The sequence below is a fragment of the Artemia sp. Qi Xiang Cuo genome, chromosome 3 (assembly GCF_049724085.1).
Source record: "Artemia sp. Qi Xiang Cuo chromosome 3, ASM4972408v1, whole genome shotgun sequence".
Classification (NCBI taxonomy): Eukaryota; Metazoa; Arthropoda; class Branchiopoda; order Anostraca; family Artemiidae; genus Artemia; species Artemia sp. Qi Xiang Cuo.
The window spans coordinates 3,650,221-3,669,213 of record NC_142796.1 but is presented as its reverse complement, the minus strand read 5'-3'; the positions used below and the strand labels follow the sequence as shown (position 1 = coordinate 3,669,213).

Here is an 18,993-nt window from a genome sequence, read left to right as displayed (position 1 = left end):
TGCAAGAGTTGGAATATTTCAGTAGTGTTTTGTCGTGGTTTACCTTGCCACAGTTACATTGTCTTGATTTTTCAAAGTTCATTTTTGGATTTCTATCGTTGAAATGCAAGAGTTGGAATATTTCAGTAGTGTTTTGTTATGGTTTACCTTGTCACAGTTATATTCTGTTGATTTTTCAAAGTTCATTTTGAATTTCTTTCGTTGAAATACAAGAGTTGGAATATTTCAGTACTGTTTTGTCACGGTTTACCTTGCCACAGTTAAATTCTCTTGATTTGTACGTACGCGCGCGTACGTAGGAGAAAAATTCAAAATGAACTTTGAAAAATCAAGAGAATGTAACTGTGACATGGTAAACCACGAGAAAACACTACTGAAATATTCAAACTCTTGCGTTTTACGAAAGAAATCCAAAATGAACTTTGAAAAATAAGGTTAATTTAACACTTACAAGGAAAAGCACAACAAAACAAAACTTAAATATTATAAAACGTTCATTTCAACTAAAAAAATTCTAAATGAATTTTGAAAATTAAGTAAATTTAACAGTGACAAGGTAGAGTACAACAAGACACTTTTCAACGAATGAAAACCACAAAGAACTTTGAAATATAAAGAGAATGTAACTGTGACACGGTAAACCACGACAAAAAACTACTGAAATATTCCAACTCTTGCATTTCAACGGAAGAAATTCAAGAGTAACTTTGAAAAATCAAGAGAATGTAACTGTGACAAGGTAAACCACGACAAAACACTAGTGAAATATTCCAACTCTTGTATTTCACGAAAGAAATTCAAAATGAACTTTGAAAAATCAAGAGAATGTAACTACGACAAAAGTAAACCACAACAAAAACACTACTGAAATATTCCAACTCTTGCATTTCAACGAAAGAAATCCAAAATGAACTTTTGAAAAATCAAGAGAATGTAACTGTGACAAGGTAAACCACAACAAAACACTACTGAAATATTCCAACTCTTGCATTTCAATAAAAGAAATTCAAAATGAACGTTTAAAAATCAAGAAAATGTAACTGTGACAAGGTAAAGCACAACAAAACACTATTGAAATATTCAAACTCTTGCATTTCAACGAAAGAAATTCAAAATGAACTTTGAAAAAATTAAGAAAATGTAACTTTGACAAGGTAAAGCACAACAAAAAGTACTGAGATATTCCAACTCTTGCATTTCAATGAAAGAAATTCAAAATAACCTTTGAAAAATTAAGAGAATGTAACTGTGACAAGGTAAACCATGACAAAACACTACTGAAATAATACAACTCTTGCATTTCAATGAAAGAAATTCAAAATGAACTTTGAAAAATTAAGAGAATGTAACTCTGACAAGGTAAACCGCGACAAAACACTACTGAAATAATCCAACTCTTGCATTTCAATGAAAGAAATTCAAAATGAACTTTGAAAAATCAAGAGAATGTAATTGTGACATGGTAAACAATGACAAAAAACTACTGAAATATTCCAACTCTTGCATTTCAACGAAAGAAATCCAAAATGAACTTTGAAAAATTAAGAGAATGCAACTGTGACATGGTAAACCACGACAAAACACTACTGAAATATTCCAACTCTTGCATTTCAATGAAAGAAATTCAAAATGAACTTTGAAAAAACAAGAGAATGTAACTGTGACGAAGTAAACCGTGACAAAACACTACTGATATGATCTAACTCTTATATTTTAAGTAAACAAATTAAAAATGAACTTTAAAACATTAACAGAATGTTACTGTGTCAAGGTAAACCACGACAAAACACTACTGAAATATTCCAACTCTTGCATTTCAAGGAAAGAAAACCAAAAAGAACTTTGAAAGATCAAGAGAATGTAACTGTTAAAAGGTAAACCATGATAAAACACTACTGAAATATTCCAACTCTTACATTTCACGAAAAAAATTCAAAATCAACTTTGAAAAATTAAGAGCATGTAACATTGATATGGTAAACCACGACGAAACACTACTGAAATATTCCAACTCTTGCATTTCACGAAAGAAATTTAAAATGAAGTTTGAAAGATCAAGAGAATGTAACTGTGACAAGGTAAAGCAGAAGAAAACACTACTGAAATATTCCAACTCTTGCATTTCAACGAAAGAAATTCAAAATGAACTTTGAAAATTCAAGAGAATGTAACAGTGACAAGGTAAAGCACAACAAGACACTACTTAAATATTCAAACTCTTTCATTTCAATGAAATAAAAACAAAATTAAATTTGAAAAATCAATAGAATGTAAAAATCCAAAATGAACTTTGAAAAATCAAGAGAATGTAACTGTGACAAGGTAAACCACGACAAAACACTATTGAAATATTCCAACTCTTGCATTTCAAGAAGAGAAATCCAAAATGAACTTTGAAAAATCAAGAGAATGTAACTGTGACAAGATATACCATAACAAAGCACTACTGAAATATTCCAACTCTTGCATTTCAACGAAAGAAATCTAAAAATGAACGTTGAAAAATCAAGAGAATGTAACTTTGACAAGGTAAACCATGACAAAACACTACTGAAAATATTCCAACTCTTACATTTCAAGGAAAGAATTCCAAAATGAACTTTGAAAAACAGAGAATGTAACTGTGACAAGGTAAACCACGAAATTGCATTTCAAGGAAAGAAATCCAAAATGAACTTTGAAAAATCAAGATAATGTAACCGTGACAAGGTAAACCACCATAAAACACTACTGAAATATTCCAACTCTTGCATCTCACGAAAGAAATTCAAAATGAACTTTTAAAAATCAAAAGAATGTAACTATGACAATGTAAACCATCACAAAAAACTACTGAAATATTCCAACTCTTTCATTTAAAGAAATAAATTCAAAAATTAACTTTGAAATATCAAGAATGTAAAAATACAAACTGAAATTCGAAAAATCAAGAGGATGGAACTGTGAGAAGGTGAACCAGAACAAGATAATACTGAAATATTACAACTCTTGCATTTCAACGAAAGAAATCCAAAACTTAAATTTGAAAAGTCAAGAGAATGTAACTGTGACAAGACAAACCATAACAAAATACTACTGACATCTCCCAAATCTTGAATATCAAGGAAATAAATCACCAATGAAATTTGAAAACCCCAGAGATTGTATCTATAGCAGGGTAAACCATGATACTACTCTATTGAAATGTTCAGACTCATGCAATTCAATTACAGAAATCCAAAATGAGCTTTGAAAAATCAAGAGAATTTATCTGATACAAGGTAAACCCCGATAAAACACTATTGAAATATTCCAAATCTTGCATTTCACGAAAGAAATTCAAAATGAACTTTGAAAAATCAAGAGAATGTAACTGTGACATGGTAAACCACGACAAAACACTACTGAAATATTCCAACTCTTACATTTCAAGGAAAGAATTCCAAAATGAACTTTGAAAAACAGAGAATGTAACTGTGACAAGGTAAACCACGAAATTGCATTTCAAGGAAAGAAATCCGAAAATGAACTTTGAAAAATCAAGAGAATGTAACTGTGACAAGGTAAACCCCAACCAAATACTACTGAAATATTCCAACTCTTGCATTTCAACGAAAGAAATTCAAAATGAACTTTGAAAAAATCAAGAGAATGTAACTGTGACATGGTAAACCACAACAAAACACTATTGAAATATTCCAACTCTTGCATTTCAACGAAAGAAATTCAAAAATGAACTTGGAAAAATCAAGAAAATGTAACTGTGACAAGGTAAACCACAACCAAACACTACTGAAATATTGCAACTCTTGCATTTCAAGGAAAGAAATCCAAAAAGACCTTTGAAAAATCAAGAGGATGTAACAGTGACAAGGTAAAGAATGACAAAACACTACTGAAACATTCCAAATCTTGCATTTCAAGGAAAGAAATCCAAAATGAACTTTGAAAAATCAAGAGAATGTAACTGTGACAATGTAAACCACTACCAAACACTACTGTAATATTCCAACTCTTGCATTTCAACGAAAGAAATTCAAAATGAACTTTGAAAAATCAAGAAAATGTAACTGTGACATGGTAAACCACAACCAAACACTACTGAACTATTCCAACTCTTGCATTTCAACGAAAGAAAATTCAAAATGAACTTTGAAAAATCAAGAAAATGTAACTATGGTAAGTTAAACCATAACCGTACGCTGGTGAAATACTACATCTCTTGCATTTCAGTCATAGAAATTCAAATGAACAATAAAGAATAATTAAAATGTAACTATTATAATGTAAAAAACAATCAATAAATACTGGAATATTCAAAATCTTGTATTTCAACGAAAGAAATTCAAAATGAACAATCAGAGTATGAAAAATCCAAAATGAACTTTGAAATCAAGGATGTAACTGTGACAAGGTAAACCACAACCAAACACTACTGAAATATTCCAACTCTTGCATTTCAATGAAAGAAATTCAAAATGAACTTTGAAAAATCAAGAAAATGTAACTTTGACAAGGTTAACAACCATGAAACACTAATGAAATATTCCAACTCTTGCATTGCAACGAAAGAAATTCAAAACTGAACTGGTAAAAATCAAGAAAATGTAACTGTGACAAGGTAAACCACAACCAAAACACTACTGAAATATTCCAACTCTTGCATTTCAACGAAACAAATTCAAAATGAACTTTGCAAAATCATGAAAAATGTAACTGTGACAAGGTAAAACTGAGTCTATCAATCCCCTTAAAGATATTTTAAAATATACAAAAAATACTTATTTAACAAAAAAAATTTATTTTTTAATGACCAACACTTAAAGAAAAAACCACACGTAATCAGGCAACTGAGTCTCTCAAACCCCTTAAAGCTATTTTAAAATATACAAAAAATACTTATTTAACACAAAAATTTCTTTTTTAATGACCACCAAGTAAAGAAAAACCACACGGAATCAGGCAACTGAGTCTCTCAAACCCCTTAAAGCTCTTTTAAAAGGTACAAAAACTACTTATTTAACACAAAAATTTCGTTTTTAATGACCATCAATTAAAGAAAAACCACACGGAATCCGGCAACTGAGTCTCTCAATACCCGTAAAGCTCTTTTAAAAGATACAAAAACTATTTATTTAACACAAAAATTTAGTTTTTAATGACCACCAAGTAAAGGAAAACCACACGGAATCCGGGAACTGAGTCTCTCAATCCCCTTACTCCTCTTTTAAAATATACAAAACCTTATATATTTTAAACTATTTTCCGTTTTTATTGCTATCCTTTTTTAGAAAAATCACACGGAAGCCGGCAACTGAGTCTCTCAATCCCCGTAAAGCTCTTTTAAAAGATGCAAAAACTACTTATGTAACACACAAATTTCGTTTTTTAATGACCACCAAGTACAGGAAAACCACACGGAATTAGGCAACTGAGTCTCTCAAACCTTGTAAAGCTCTTTAAAAATATAAAAAACATTATTTTATATCTCATAAATTTCGTTTTTATTTACCTTAAAGTATTGAAAAATCATATTTTTTTATTCGTCTGACTCTCTCAAACACCGTATATTTCCTTTAAAATTTACAAAACTACTTAATTAACACAAAAATTTCGATTAAAATGACCACCACGACCAGAAAATCAACCAGGACAAAAGAACCTTCGACTATAACACCCCTACAAGAAAAAAAAAAATAAGATAGATATCCTTTTTTAGACCAACCTGGACGAATAAAATGACAACCAAGACACGAAAAATAACACGGAAACATGCTTATGATTATCTCACTCATAGTAAAGCTTTTTTAATATATACAAAAACTACTGATTTAACACGCAAATTTCGTTTTCAATGACTACCAAGTTAAGAAAAAACACACGAAATTAGGCAACTGAGTCTCTCAAACCCCTTAAAGCTCTTTTAAAAGATACAAAAACTACTTATTTAACATAAAAAATTAGTTTTTAATGACCATCAAGTAAAGAAAAATCACACAGAATTATGCAACTGAGTCTCTCAAACCCTGTAAAGCTCTTTTAAAAGATACAACAAATGACCACCATGTAAAGAAAAATCACATGGAATCCGGCAACTGAGTTTCTCAATCCCCGTAAAGCTCTTTTTAAAGATACAAAAACTACTGATTTAACACAAAAATTTCATTTTTAATGACCATCAAGTAAAGAAAAATCACACGGAATTAGGCAACTGAGTCTCTCAAACCCCGTACAGCTCTTTTAAAAGATAGAAACACTGCTGCATAAAAAAACAAAGTTCGTTTTTTATGACCATCAAGTAAAGCCTTACCAACCGGACTTAGGCAACTGTGTCTCTCAATCCCCGTAAAGGTCTTTTAAAAGATACAAAAACTACTGATTTAACATAAAAATTTCGTTTTTAATGACCATCAAGTAAAGTAAAAACACTCGGAATCAGGCAACTGAGTCTCTCAATCCCCGTAAAGCTCTTTTAAAAGATACAAAAAATACTTATTTAACACGAATATTCCGATTTTAATGACCATCATGTAAAGAAAAATCACACGGAATTAGGCAACTGAGTCTCTCAATCCCCTTAAAGCTCATTTAAAATATATAATATCTACTTATTTAACAACATAATAAAATATTTAAAGAAAATATAGAAAAGAAAAAACAAAAGTAATTATGCGAATGAGTCTCTCAAACCCATTAAAGCTCTTTTAAAAGATACAAAAACTACTTATTTTAGAACAAAATACAATCAAACAAATAAAAAGGGAATTGCTATAAACGCAATCAAATAAGTGTGTTATTTTTACTTCACAATGTTTCAACTAAAAATCATTCTAATTATAGCATCCCATATCTCATACTTTAATGACCTGTTACGCTTTCTTAACCATCTGAAGTTTAACATCACACGGAATTAGTCAACTGAGTCTTTCAAACCCCTTATAACTCTTTTAAAAGATATAAAAACTACTTATTTTAACACAAAATACAAGCAAGCAAATAACATGGGAATTCCTATACACGCAAGCAACTAATTGAGTTATTTTAAGTTCACAATGTTTCAACTTAATATCATTCTAATTATAGCATCCCATTTCTCATACTTTAATTACCTGTTACGCTTTCTTAACCATCGGAAGTTTAACCAACGTAAATTAAGTTATAGACAATACTGGTTTAATCTCTTGGCAAAGAGTGTAATGACCTGTTTACCTAACAGAAAAAAACCTGTTTGTACGGGGGCCTTGGCAAAATGGTACTTCCTTCTCTACTAGTGTTGCCCTAAGGAGGCTAGGTGCCGCGGTGAGTTTTCATTAATGATAGCCTTTGAGAAAGAAAAATTGAAACATTTTTGGTCCTCCGATGTCGAACGAAGTAAAACACACCTGTTGAAATATGAGCTATAGATACAGGCCCACTAAAGGAATTTGTATCATTTTTAGAATTTATTTTCTTCGTAAAATGGCTGAATATCCATAACGTGAACGTTAGACATATGTGTGTCTTGTTCATTACTTGAGAAACTGTTTGTACTGCAGAAGGGAAAGACATCCACTTCCAAGAGAGTATATAAATTATTTATTTTCCAGCTCTTCAACTGGGCTGACTTTTAATATTAAAGAATGATTCAGTTCTAAGGAAAGAAAGTGTATTAAAGAAAGTGTATATTATAGAAATTACATATACCTACACACAAAAATTGTTATTTTTACGGCCTTTTAATGTTGGTCATGCAATGAATAGTCTCCGCATCAAATACTTACAATATAATTTACTAAATTTTGCAGTTTTATTTCTCCACACAAAAAAAAATTTGCTGCCCTTCGTGAATTTTATATTTCTGGACATGTTCGTTTCTCTGGCTTGATAGTTTATATGCAGCCTGGGAAAGTCTTTTTGCTTATATTTACAAGTACAATTTCTCTCAAATAGTTCTAAGCCAAATGCTAATATTTAAATATCGTTTGGAATAGGAGACCAAAATTCATATTCAGTTACAACGCAAAGCCTTACTACTATTAATACTTGTTTGCGATCGTATTCAATATTTTCCTAAACTAATAAGAAATTAGAAATGATTGCAGTTAATGCTTTTTAATTTAAATTAGTAAAAATGTGGAAGATTGTCTTAGATTGGAGTTAGTACTTATGTAAATGAACTACCATTAAGAAGTTTTCATGTCAAATTTCTTCTCCACGTATTTACAACCGCTGTAATTTATGTGTGAAGAATAACAAGTCTAAGAATTCTGGAAACCAATTCAATTTTTTTTTTCTATGGTCGCTTAAGACCATGTATTTTGAGACTAACAATAATTTTATCCGGGTGAAAAGGACAAGCGGCGATAAATATCGTTTGCCTAAGTGGGAATTTGCCTTTTAAAAGGTTAGCTTAAATATCAACCATGGGCGTAGGGAGGGGGGCAGGGGGACCCCCCCCCCCTAGACCTTCAAATTTACATTAGATGTGGCTGAAAAAGCAGATGATTGGAAAAGTAGTTGATAAAAGGCCCTCGATCACACTATCGACTGCCCCCCCTAGACAATATGCTGCCTACGCCCATGACATCAACTATAGACTGAAGTAGTTACTTCCAATAATAAAAACCTGTGTATATATATCTAGCAGTGATGAAGTTCTAATCTACCTATGCATCCCTTGGTAGCGTGTCTGCCTAGTTTATGAAGCTATAGTTAAGTAATATGACAGTTGGCCTAGTTCTGGTACATGGACATACCCAGAAATCATGTTTTCTATCAAATATGCTGACCTAAAAGTTTTTACAAATCTTAATAAGAACATTAAAAGGGCAGTATAAAAAAGAAGGGGTATAGTTTTTAGCACCGTTTGTGGTTTGCCAAAATACTAAACAAAACATCAAAACTGATGAAATATCAAGTTAAATAATCGCACTTCTGAGTCTTTTGTTGTATAAGAGCCCACAGGGAGAGAACTAAAATGTCCACGCCTTCGCACTAGGCCCGGGTAATTATTATACAAAATCTCTTTCCTCGGTTTTTGTTATTTAAGAACACTTATAACATCTAAGAATTTACTATAAATAAGTTAATAATCGACAAAAGTTATTAACATGGGTTTATTATCGTAACTATTTTCTTTTTTCTTCTAAAGTGATTTTTGTCACTTTGGCGTGGATACAGCAGAAATTTCAGGAGCCAGAATTTTACCTAGGGGGATTGGGGCAAAGACTGCCAAAAAGTATCTTTCAAACACTGTTTTCAAGAAATATTTCCATTAATTTTTGTAAATCTTTCGGGTGGCAACACTCTCTTCTTTTTTGTCTATAAATCTACTAGTATAATATAAATCAAGAATCAATACTCTCTTTGAACACGCTGCTTTTCCATTTGTAATTAAAATGAAATATAAATGTAATAATGAGTAAAGCTTTTAGCTAAGACACTGAATTAAATGTATATATATATATATATATATATATATATATATATATATATATATATATATATATATATATATATATATATATATATATATATATATATATATATATATATATATATATATATATATATATATATATATATATATATATATATAAAAAAATATATATATATATATATATATATATATATATATATATATATATATATGTATATATATATATATATATACAAATACTAATATAAGCCCAAATATTTAGCTTTCATGTCCGGAAGTATTTATAAACGGGAAAAAGAGAGGAACATGCTACGTAAAAATAACGTAAAAGATTAGAAAAACCCACAAATAATGCACAAAAAAAAGAAGAAAAAAACGGGAAGAATTCCCGTACAGTAAACTATAGTTGTCGTTAGTTTATCATATCTCAGTTCATTTCGTTTTTTGCTCTTTTTTTCTGTGTTTGTCTTTTTCTCATCTTTTAGTGGTATTTTTTTTTGTATGTTTTTGTGCAATTTGAATTTTACCCATTGATACAGTCTTCCAGATGTAAAGACCAAATATTTTGACTTTTATTAGTATTTGTATAAATTGTTTTTTCAGTTCACTGTATTAATTGAAGTTCACGCATTATCATATTTTCATTTCGTTTTAACTACGGAATCTTTTAAAGATGAGATAGAACGCACTATATAGCAATGCTTAAACATACAACTTAAATGTAATGACAGGTATATCAGAAAGCACATAATCAAATTCTGTACAAAAACATTACACTTCACATCAACGCTCTGCTTTCATAAGTCTGTTAAGGAACAAGCTACATCTTGATTTCTAGATGTTGAGCAACTCACTTCATTTTCTTATTCTTTCTAATGAAGTCCGTCATTATGGAATGTCAAAAGAAGAAAAACTGGTGCCAGAACGTAAAACGTGGCTGTGCTGATTCTATTCTGAGATCCTTGCTGCATGGCCTCCGGGGATTCACCTATGAGCAGAAAAGTAACTTATGTAGTGGGATGTCACGATAACATTTATATATGGCCTAAAGACCCGAAGAAGATGTGTTGTGGAAAAACCGTACGAAAGAATTCTTATCTTGACGAAAGATCTTATAAAGTAAACGGAATGCCGATCACTTGACTTTCTATGCACTTTTTCTGAAAAGGCCGTAAGGTGATCATTACGGAAAGTTTGCGTTCCCTACTGTAATTTGAAATACTCACTAATTTTTAAACGGAACTAAAACAAGTACTGTTGGGTTATAAGGTTTAAAAGTTCTGATGGAAACCCTGGCTTCTTATTTCACAAGTTTGAAAAAAGAAAAAAAAAACGGCCTTGAAATGTCTAGTACCAAATGTATCAAGCTACACCTAAAGCAAATTTATCTATTGCTTAGAATCTTTCGTGGCCTAGAACAAGATTAGGCCTGTGCATTTCCTTCATATCAGTGCTATGCTTCACTTTCTAGACCAGCCTTATCCATAATTGTGTACTAAGTTTACTTAAGAAACAACGTCATACCTTGTTCATCATAAGCTAAAATCACATGTGTGAACCTGACTAAAAGGCCAACTGCAGCGGGTTTCCCCTTTGCAAAGGTTTTCAATGTTAAATGACAAGCTTTGACTTTGACCCTCTTTTACATTTTGTATATCTAAACTAATGTCGTAAACCAAATTGGCCTGCCACCACAAAAGACTTTGAACAAATAGAGGTCGAGACTTTTTTTTTTTAGGTTAACCTAAATACTGGACGACAAAAGCGAATATTTCGGGAGACAACTGCTTCCCTTTTTCTGCACTATCAGAGAAACTAGAAGAAAATGGTGAGTAACGTGGACAAGGTAACTCAGATAAAACCAAACAATGCGGAAAGCCAACAGAAGTGACAAGCAAATAAAGACCAAAATTAGTAGAACTGAAAACTTAAATGCCATAAAGACTAATTTCCAGAGCGAGCCACTCACAAATATCTTCGATTAGCTGAAACTAAAACTCTTGTTCGGTACAAGTGAATGACTGACAGGTGAGTGTTCTTTTTGTTCGCCAAGTGACCCAACAATTTTTAAATTTTGTGAAAAATTCAAATTTATTTCAGAATGTTGGGCTAAGCTTAGACAACGTATAGGTACTATTTGAAGGATAAAGATGGCTTCAAACGATTATTTGTCTGTTATTTCAAGCAAATTTATGGTCCTATGTCAATTATAAATTCTTGGTCAACCTTCTTAAAAACATAGGCGGGCGTGCCTTGTTTGCCTCATTACAGGCAATCTAACGGTCTTATGTCAATTTTTGAATTCTTGGTCAGCATACCTGAGACTCTAGGCAGGCATGCCTTTCCAAAAACTAACAAACAAGTATTTGTCCAATAAGAGAAACCATGCATACTCTTGCCATTTACCCGTGCCCCAGCCATTTAAACATTTGCCTCTCAATTACTTGGACTATCTGTCTTGGCTTTTCTCTGTCTACAATTAGCCATGTCTTGATGCAACCTATTACAAAATATTTGATAACTTCAATTTAGTGAGCGCAATTATTTACCAGGACAAGCTACGTCAGACGTCTAATTTTTATCAGTGCTTCTTGTGCGCAATCTCTATCGCAACTGAAAGGGGGGGACCGCGTATCATTTTGCGAATGTGTGAATGATACAGGAGTTATTTAAGGGATGAATAAACAATCAGCACCGTCGAAGACTGAATGACAATTTTCAGGTTTTTTTCCTTTTTGAGGACATTATCAATTCAAACTCAGTGCTGAGTTATTCTATCCGTAACGCATTGTTCAGTCCTTCCGACGAACCACAGACTGCAAGGGCAAGGGATTCGGTAGACACCGGAGTTATTAATTTTCGGGGCGGGATCTTTACCTTGATATATTTGCGACCTAATAGTTTAAATTGGTCTATATTAAGTGCATATATTATTTTTCTTTAGGTCTCTGGCAATGTGGTCTGAGACTAACAGTGGTCCGAAAATAACTGATTTTTCCTATTGATCTGTGTTATATGCGTGTATTTTTGTTTACTGTCTATACGCTTTTCCCTCGCAGAATTCATGAAAGTTTCCCTCAGGTACGCTCAGATAACATCCATTCCCTCCCATTTCTCAGGTCCGAAAGAGCTCCTGCACATAAGAAATCAATTAAAATTAAACGATATGGGGCTAAGCTTCTCGGGGTAACTAATTGTGTTCGCTTGCTTGGCAAATAAAAGAATTGTCTCCGGTCTGTCACTCCCAGGTACCGAAAGAGAGTTTGGGTTTTTTCTAATCATAGATATTGGTGAGTGGCTCTCTCTTGGAATTAGGTTGCTACTATTGAATTTCTAGCCTTAATGAAAATAAAACCAATACGTTCATTGAAAATTGTTTTCTCATTCCTGCATGTCACATTTTTGTTATCCTTGTAAATTATTTTCCAAAGATTTAATAACATTTAAATTGTTTCACTATTATTTGCTAATCCTTCAAATAAGGGCCCAAGTCTTCTTTGCTGCGTATAGGCACCAAAATAACGCCATTATTCATCATCAAGTGGCCTAAACTGGCCACCGAAATTCCTCAGAAGCCAAGAACAATAATGTCTTCTACCACAAATGCCTTTGATGTATACAGAAGCAGCGTGGCTAATGTGGTACTTTTAGTGCTTTTTTACTCTTTCTTATTTTCCGAGACACTGGGACATTTTCCGAGTCTAAAATTAAGATCATTTTTGGAATTTTTCAAATCGAATTCACAAGTTTGATTTTTACTCTGTTCGTGAGAAAAAATAAGCTTTTGCTTTTACGTTTCGTATTTTTCTAGTTCGTAATGTCCATTTGTTTTGCGTAATGTCCATTTGTTAGGCGGTCCAATAGAGAAAGCAACAAAACATTCCTCAGTAGAACTGGAACCCCCTCCCTCCCTATCAGTTTAAGACGTAGGGCTCTCAAATGAAATTTCTCAAAAGTAAACGTTTTACATCAATTTGGTGGCAAAACAGAGCAAAATAAACGAGCTGAAGACAGAGATCTGTTTGATAAAAAAAGCGCAGAATAAATGTTTTTATTTTGAACATAAGGGTTACTTTTTATATATTTGAAGTGCAAAGTTGTCTTTGTTCAAGTTAAAATTTACGTATGTTTGAACACATTTCTAGAAAAGTTAGAAAACATTTACCGCTAGAAGGGATCCTGGTCTTTGAGGGCTACAATTCGGTTACCGTTACAGCTTTCTACATAAACCATTATGAAGAAATGTGAATAATTCTACTTTGAAAATTTGTTTGTCCATCTTTTGGTCAGTACTTTGTCAGGTCAGGTCATAAAAGCATAAAGCGCATGGTTAGGTGTGGTCTGGGTGCCTCTAATAATATCATGAATATGCAGCATAAGCTTGTAATTGTTAATCTTTCACTGCCAATGAATTATATATCCGTAAATTCCAAACAAGAAGTATTGTTAAAGTTCCGTCAAACCATCTGAGAATTGTTCCACTCAAAACTATTGGAAGGAGAATCAAAGGTCAGACCACTACATTATGGAGGCTCAATAGATAGCTCTATTGACTTTGGTAGATTTCTTTCGAGACATAAGTCAGCCCCTGCCAAAAAGAGGTACAACATTTTCAGAACTGAAAAGACAATAGTAGACTACCAAAGTCAGGGTGGCAGCTGCAGAAGGGATCCAATTAGATAAACAAAGGTAATGTCATGCTATGTTTTGGTAGCCTTGCAACTTATGACAGAGCAGGTTAATGGTTTATCCTTAAATTTCTCGAATGACCTGGAATTTTAATTGAATTTAGAGTCTTGTTCGACTTCAGTTTTCTGTTCCTTTTTGTTCATCTTTATTTCCAATAAATAGTATTTACTATAAGCTCGTGCTTGTTTTTATATGCAATAGGTCTACTATCCCGTAAAAGAACAGATGAAATATCGGTGACCTGGAATGGGAAAAATATATCAACTACCGATTCACCTTCAAGAGAGTTATAGATCCTACAACCAAAAGCTTCCTTGGAATCTTATAATTTTCAAAAACCATTGGTTTTTGAAAGCCAAACCAAAGTAAAACCCTTAAACATGTTTCCTTTCAAATGACTGGCAACTTATGAATAAGGCCTTTGGACTATGTTTTCCTAGTGTTAGACTCCATTTCGTAATTACAGAACTCGTATATGAATATCGAGAGAAAAGTAAAAATTGAGGCTAAACGTCGACATCTAGATACTGCTTCACTAATTTTCTTTTTTAACAATTTATAGTGTAATCCAGTTTTAATTCTCTCGATACAATGAACACAAAACTTTTCTTCCAATAGACTCCTGAGAAATTGCAAACTTGTTGATCAAACACTACACCCGCATAGCACTTAGGACAAGGATCGTAAAGTATGCCCTTGGGGAAAATAAGGTTTTTATAGAAAGTTTTGTCGTAGAAGCTTTTTTACTTACTCTATTGGAAATTGAGATGACTAGTTCCTTTTGTATTAGTTGAAAGTGATCAGAGGGCAAATGCCCCCTCCCCCAAGCCCATCATTTCCCCGCACACTTCCAATAAAAATTTTCAGATAGCTATTTTGTTTAACTTATTTCAAAGGTCTAGAAATTATGTCTTTGAGGATAACAAACCATCCTCAGGGCAAGGGTTGTAAGTTATGCCCTGGGGGCATGTAAGGTTTTTATAGAAAGCATGGTCATATAAACTTCGGAAGGGGCTCATTGGGTCGGTAATCAGACGCTCTAGTGCTCTTTTTAAGAGTCAAAGTGATCAAAGGGCAGCTACCCCCCCCCACAAAAACACACGTCGTATTGTCCCAAAATACATCTAATAGAAATTTGGAGACAGCCATTCTATTCAAAGTAGTCTAAATATCGTATAACGAGGCTTTTGGGGTGTAAACAAACCTCAGAGATTAGGGGCAAGGGTTGTAAGGTATATTCAGGGGGTATTTAAGGTTTTTATGGAATGGATGGCTGTTTAACTTTAGAAGAGGCTCTGTCTTTTTCTTTGAAAATGACTATGTAAAAAAGTCTTTTTCGTATGAAAAAGACTTTTTCCACAAAATAAGTCTTTCAAGAAAAGTAAGGAACTCCATTAAACCAAATATGAACAAAAATAGAATCAAATACAGCTACATTTGACTACATATACGCATACAACTACCATTCCAGTTGCCATTCCAACATATATCTCGGGATCTTAGCATTCTCCATAATCGTGCCCAAGTTATCACCAACTTCCTTTTCGAAAGACTCATGAACATAGGTTGACTTGAGATAAAGTGAACAGTCTGGCTTGCGATTCCAGTTGATGTTCAGGATCCCCTGAAGGCAATTGTTTTCGAAGGTAAAATCCAAATTTCTTGTCGCATATTTTATTTCCATAAAGTAGCGTCATTTTCAACTTTGTAGAGCAATTTTTTACTGACATAGGCTACTAGCTTTAATCGATGAATAGCTCCACTGGCTTGCCTAATTATGTTCAGCTGCACTTCAGCTTGCTTGATCCTGAACTTTCACTTTGCTGTCAAGACACATGGACTCTATGACCAGATAATCAGCTTAATCTCTATACTTTATATCCACTATTGATATATCCTTTATATTATTATTTTCCATTTATATCCAAATTAAATCTTAGTGCCAAGTCAGCTAACATTTTCAGAGATAATGCTGAACAGGTTCTGGAATTTGGCTTTCTTCTTCTCTATCAAGGCAATGTCGTCAGCAAAATCCATTTCGGCTAGAATTTAAGATTCTTCAATTTAAATACTCAGTCCTGTACAATAACAAAACAGGTTGTCGATCACGAGAACAAAGAGGAGTGGGAGAAGAATTCAGCCCTGTTTTACGCCAAACACGATACCAAAATACACATTATCCTTTACTTGGGTCTGAAAAAAGTATCCTCATACATTACAACAACTAGTGACTGTGTTTTTTTTAGGGACCCTATAATACCATAGGATATCCCAGTGTGTCACGATTAATGTTGTCGAAAGATTTTTCGAAGTCCACGAATTCCAGGCACATTTTTTCTTGACATCACAAAATGACATAAGTGCCTCATATGATTGAGCAGCAATTTTCAATTACCATTCGTTATGTGTTGATGATATTAATTGCAAAAACGATACGGCTGGAGTGCGTGCTGTTTGTCCCACAAGTTCCTTATGAGGGCTTTCTGGATGAGCCAGAGAACAATCTATGAAAAGAGTTTACCTGGAATAGGCTTGATAGGAGACTGATGCCCCTCCAGTTGTCATATTCTCTCACATCTCCTTTCTTGAAAAGTCTAATTACCGTGCTTTGAGGTTGCAGGGATTTCTGGCGAATCCAAATAGCGGGATTCATCCAGAGTCATTTTGAAATGCAAGGCTCATGATTATGAAATTTATGATGGGTCTGAGGTATTTTTTCCGCTTGTATCTTTGATTGGTCAGTTTACATTTCAGTTTGCCCTAAAGCTTCTTTGGGAATCTATGTTTTGTTTTTTGTCAACATCAACAACAAAAATCATAATAATACCCAAGATTTTTCAAAAGAACTAATGAAATTTAAATTGAAAATTTAATATATACTGATATTCCTTCCTGAAAGCCAGTTTTGTATTTATTATCCTCATCTTACCTAAAACAGTTGTGAGAATTGACCTACATGAACTAGATATTTTAATTATTTTCGGTCAATTCACCATTTCCTATCAAGCAAGGAATGGTGCCTTAGAATATGAGTCTCGAACAGCTTTATTTCAATTCTATATTCTAGAATTCCCACCCTTCCCCTTCGGTTTGCGGTTTCCATGCCATTCTTAAGCTGATCTAAGCAATGGGCCCATGTACCATAGTGCTTGCTATATGATTGGGTTCAAGACTACATAAAACTTTTGTGCCGTTTTATTTAATTCCGAAAAAAGGACAAAAGACTAAAGCTGACGAGAGTAGAGAGGGGGGTCCGACTCCGAACATTACCACGTGGTTTATGGTTTTCTCAGTGAGAATGAAAAAACAGGAATTTTCTCATTTGAAAAAACATGAATTTTCTCACTTTGATGGATGTTTTCTGGTTTTTGTCAGTGAGAATGAAAAAACAGGAACTTTCTCACATTTTTGGATGTCAACAGCAATTTATGTCTGTTTTATGGTTTTTGTCAGTGAGAATGGAAAAACAGGAATTTTCTCACTTTGATGGTTGTTTCAAGGTCGATTTATTAGTTGTTGTTTGTCCAGGTGTAATGACAAGGGGGTGATTTACATAATCGAGGGGAATTATTGATTCACGAAAGGGGAATTAAGAAACAAACATGTCTTCTTTGTTGTTTGGCTAACCTAACCTGAGAAATTGATTTACATAATCTGCGGGGGAATTATTGATTCACGAAAGGGGAATTAAGAAACAAACATGGCTTCTTTGATCTTTAGGCTAACCTAACCTGAGAAATTGATTTACATAATCTGCATGGGAATTATTGATTCACGAAAGGGGAATTAAGAAACATTATGGTTTCTTTGATCTTTAGGCTAACCTAACCTGAGAAATTGATTTACATAATCGGCGGGGAATTATTGATTCACGAAAGGGGAATTAAGAAACATTATGGCTTCTTTAATCTTAGGTCTGAGGGATAAATGTTCTTTAGGTCAGAGAGAAAAATTAATATTCTATTTTTAAATAGGGCTTCATTGATCTTTAGTGTCAGGAATTAGAAATGACATCACTTGTTATCTTGGAATTATATGGGAGTCTAAAGAGATAGAAATTCTATTTTTAAATACGACTTCACTGAGCTTTAAGTCGGAGAGATAAATTGATATTCTAACGAAACCTTAATAGTGTAGCTAGGAACATTTATGAGATGAAGAGATTAACGTAGGAAAGGGTTTCCTAGAAATTTGAAATGTGAAAGCACAGGGATGCCAATAACAAAAGGAACACGCTGAGATTACGTCTAGGTATTATTTGGGTGAAACTGTTTTAGACATTTTAGGGAATTATTTCGGCAAAACAGTTAGAGACATTTTAAAAGATTATTTTAGAAAAGGTTTTAGAAGAGGATTTGGGTGTGGTCATTATAGTAAACAAGTTCTATTTGAACAGTGGCGTGAGGTCCTCTACCCCAACCCCAAAGGGCCCCGATCGCCCTACCCCGACTCAAAGGGCTCCGCTCCCCATACCCCAAATCCGAAGGAACCCCCCCGTCCCCCAACGTTACCCGGGCTCCCACCCGGCCCCCCCGCACCCCCAATGCCCTCCCCGGGCCCCCAAAGAGTCCCCTCCATATTTTTAATACTTTTTTTAAGGTTTTATTATATCTTTTCAGAACAAGTTATTTTCTTAATGACCATCCTAAACCCATTTTACAAGTTGAAATGGGCAAAACCGTTTTAGGCATTTTAGGGAATTATTTCGGCGAAACAGTTAGAGACATTTTAAAAGATGATTTTAGAAGATGTTCTGTTCCAAATTTTTCTTAGAAGATAGAAAAGTTCAAGTTCTCTTCTGAATTTTACCAAAGAACACAATTCAATTCTAATTTCACCAGAGAAAATAAAAAGCTTCCACTTCAGCTTTAAGTTCACCAAGACATCAAAAATTTAAAGTTTAGTTC

At 33.2% G+C, this 18,993-nt stretch overlaps 1 protein-coding gene across 1 annotated transcript in view; it reads right to left on the bottom strand.

Annotated features, from left to right (window-relative positions):
• The window catches only part of LOC148953661 (uncharacterized), a 64,169-nt gene extending 47,420 nt beyond the window's left edge, over positions 1 to 16,749 (bottom strand). Inside the window, exons 1-3 of the mRNA XM_089087273.1 lie at positions 16,689 to 16,749; positions 16,043 to 16,128; positions 14,256 to 14,327 (exon numbers count right to left, since the gene is read on the bottom strand). Of these exons, the coding sequence (XP_088943399.1) occupies positions 14,256 to 14,327; positions 16,043 to 16,128; positions 16,689 to 16,749 (219 nt within the window). The remainder of the gene's footprint in view (positions 1 to 14,255; positions 14,328 to 16,042; positions 16,129 to 16,688) is intronic.
• Positions 16,750 to 18,993: the final 2,244 nt, after the last annotated feature.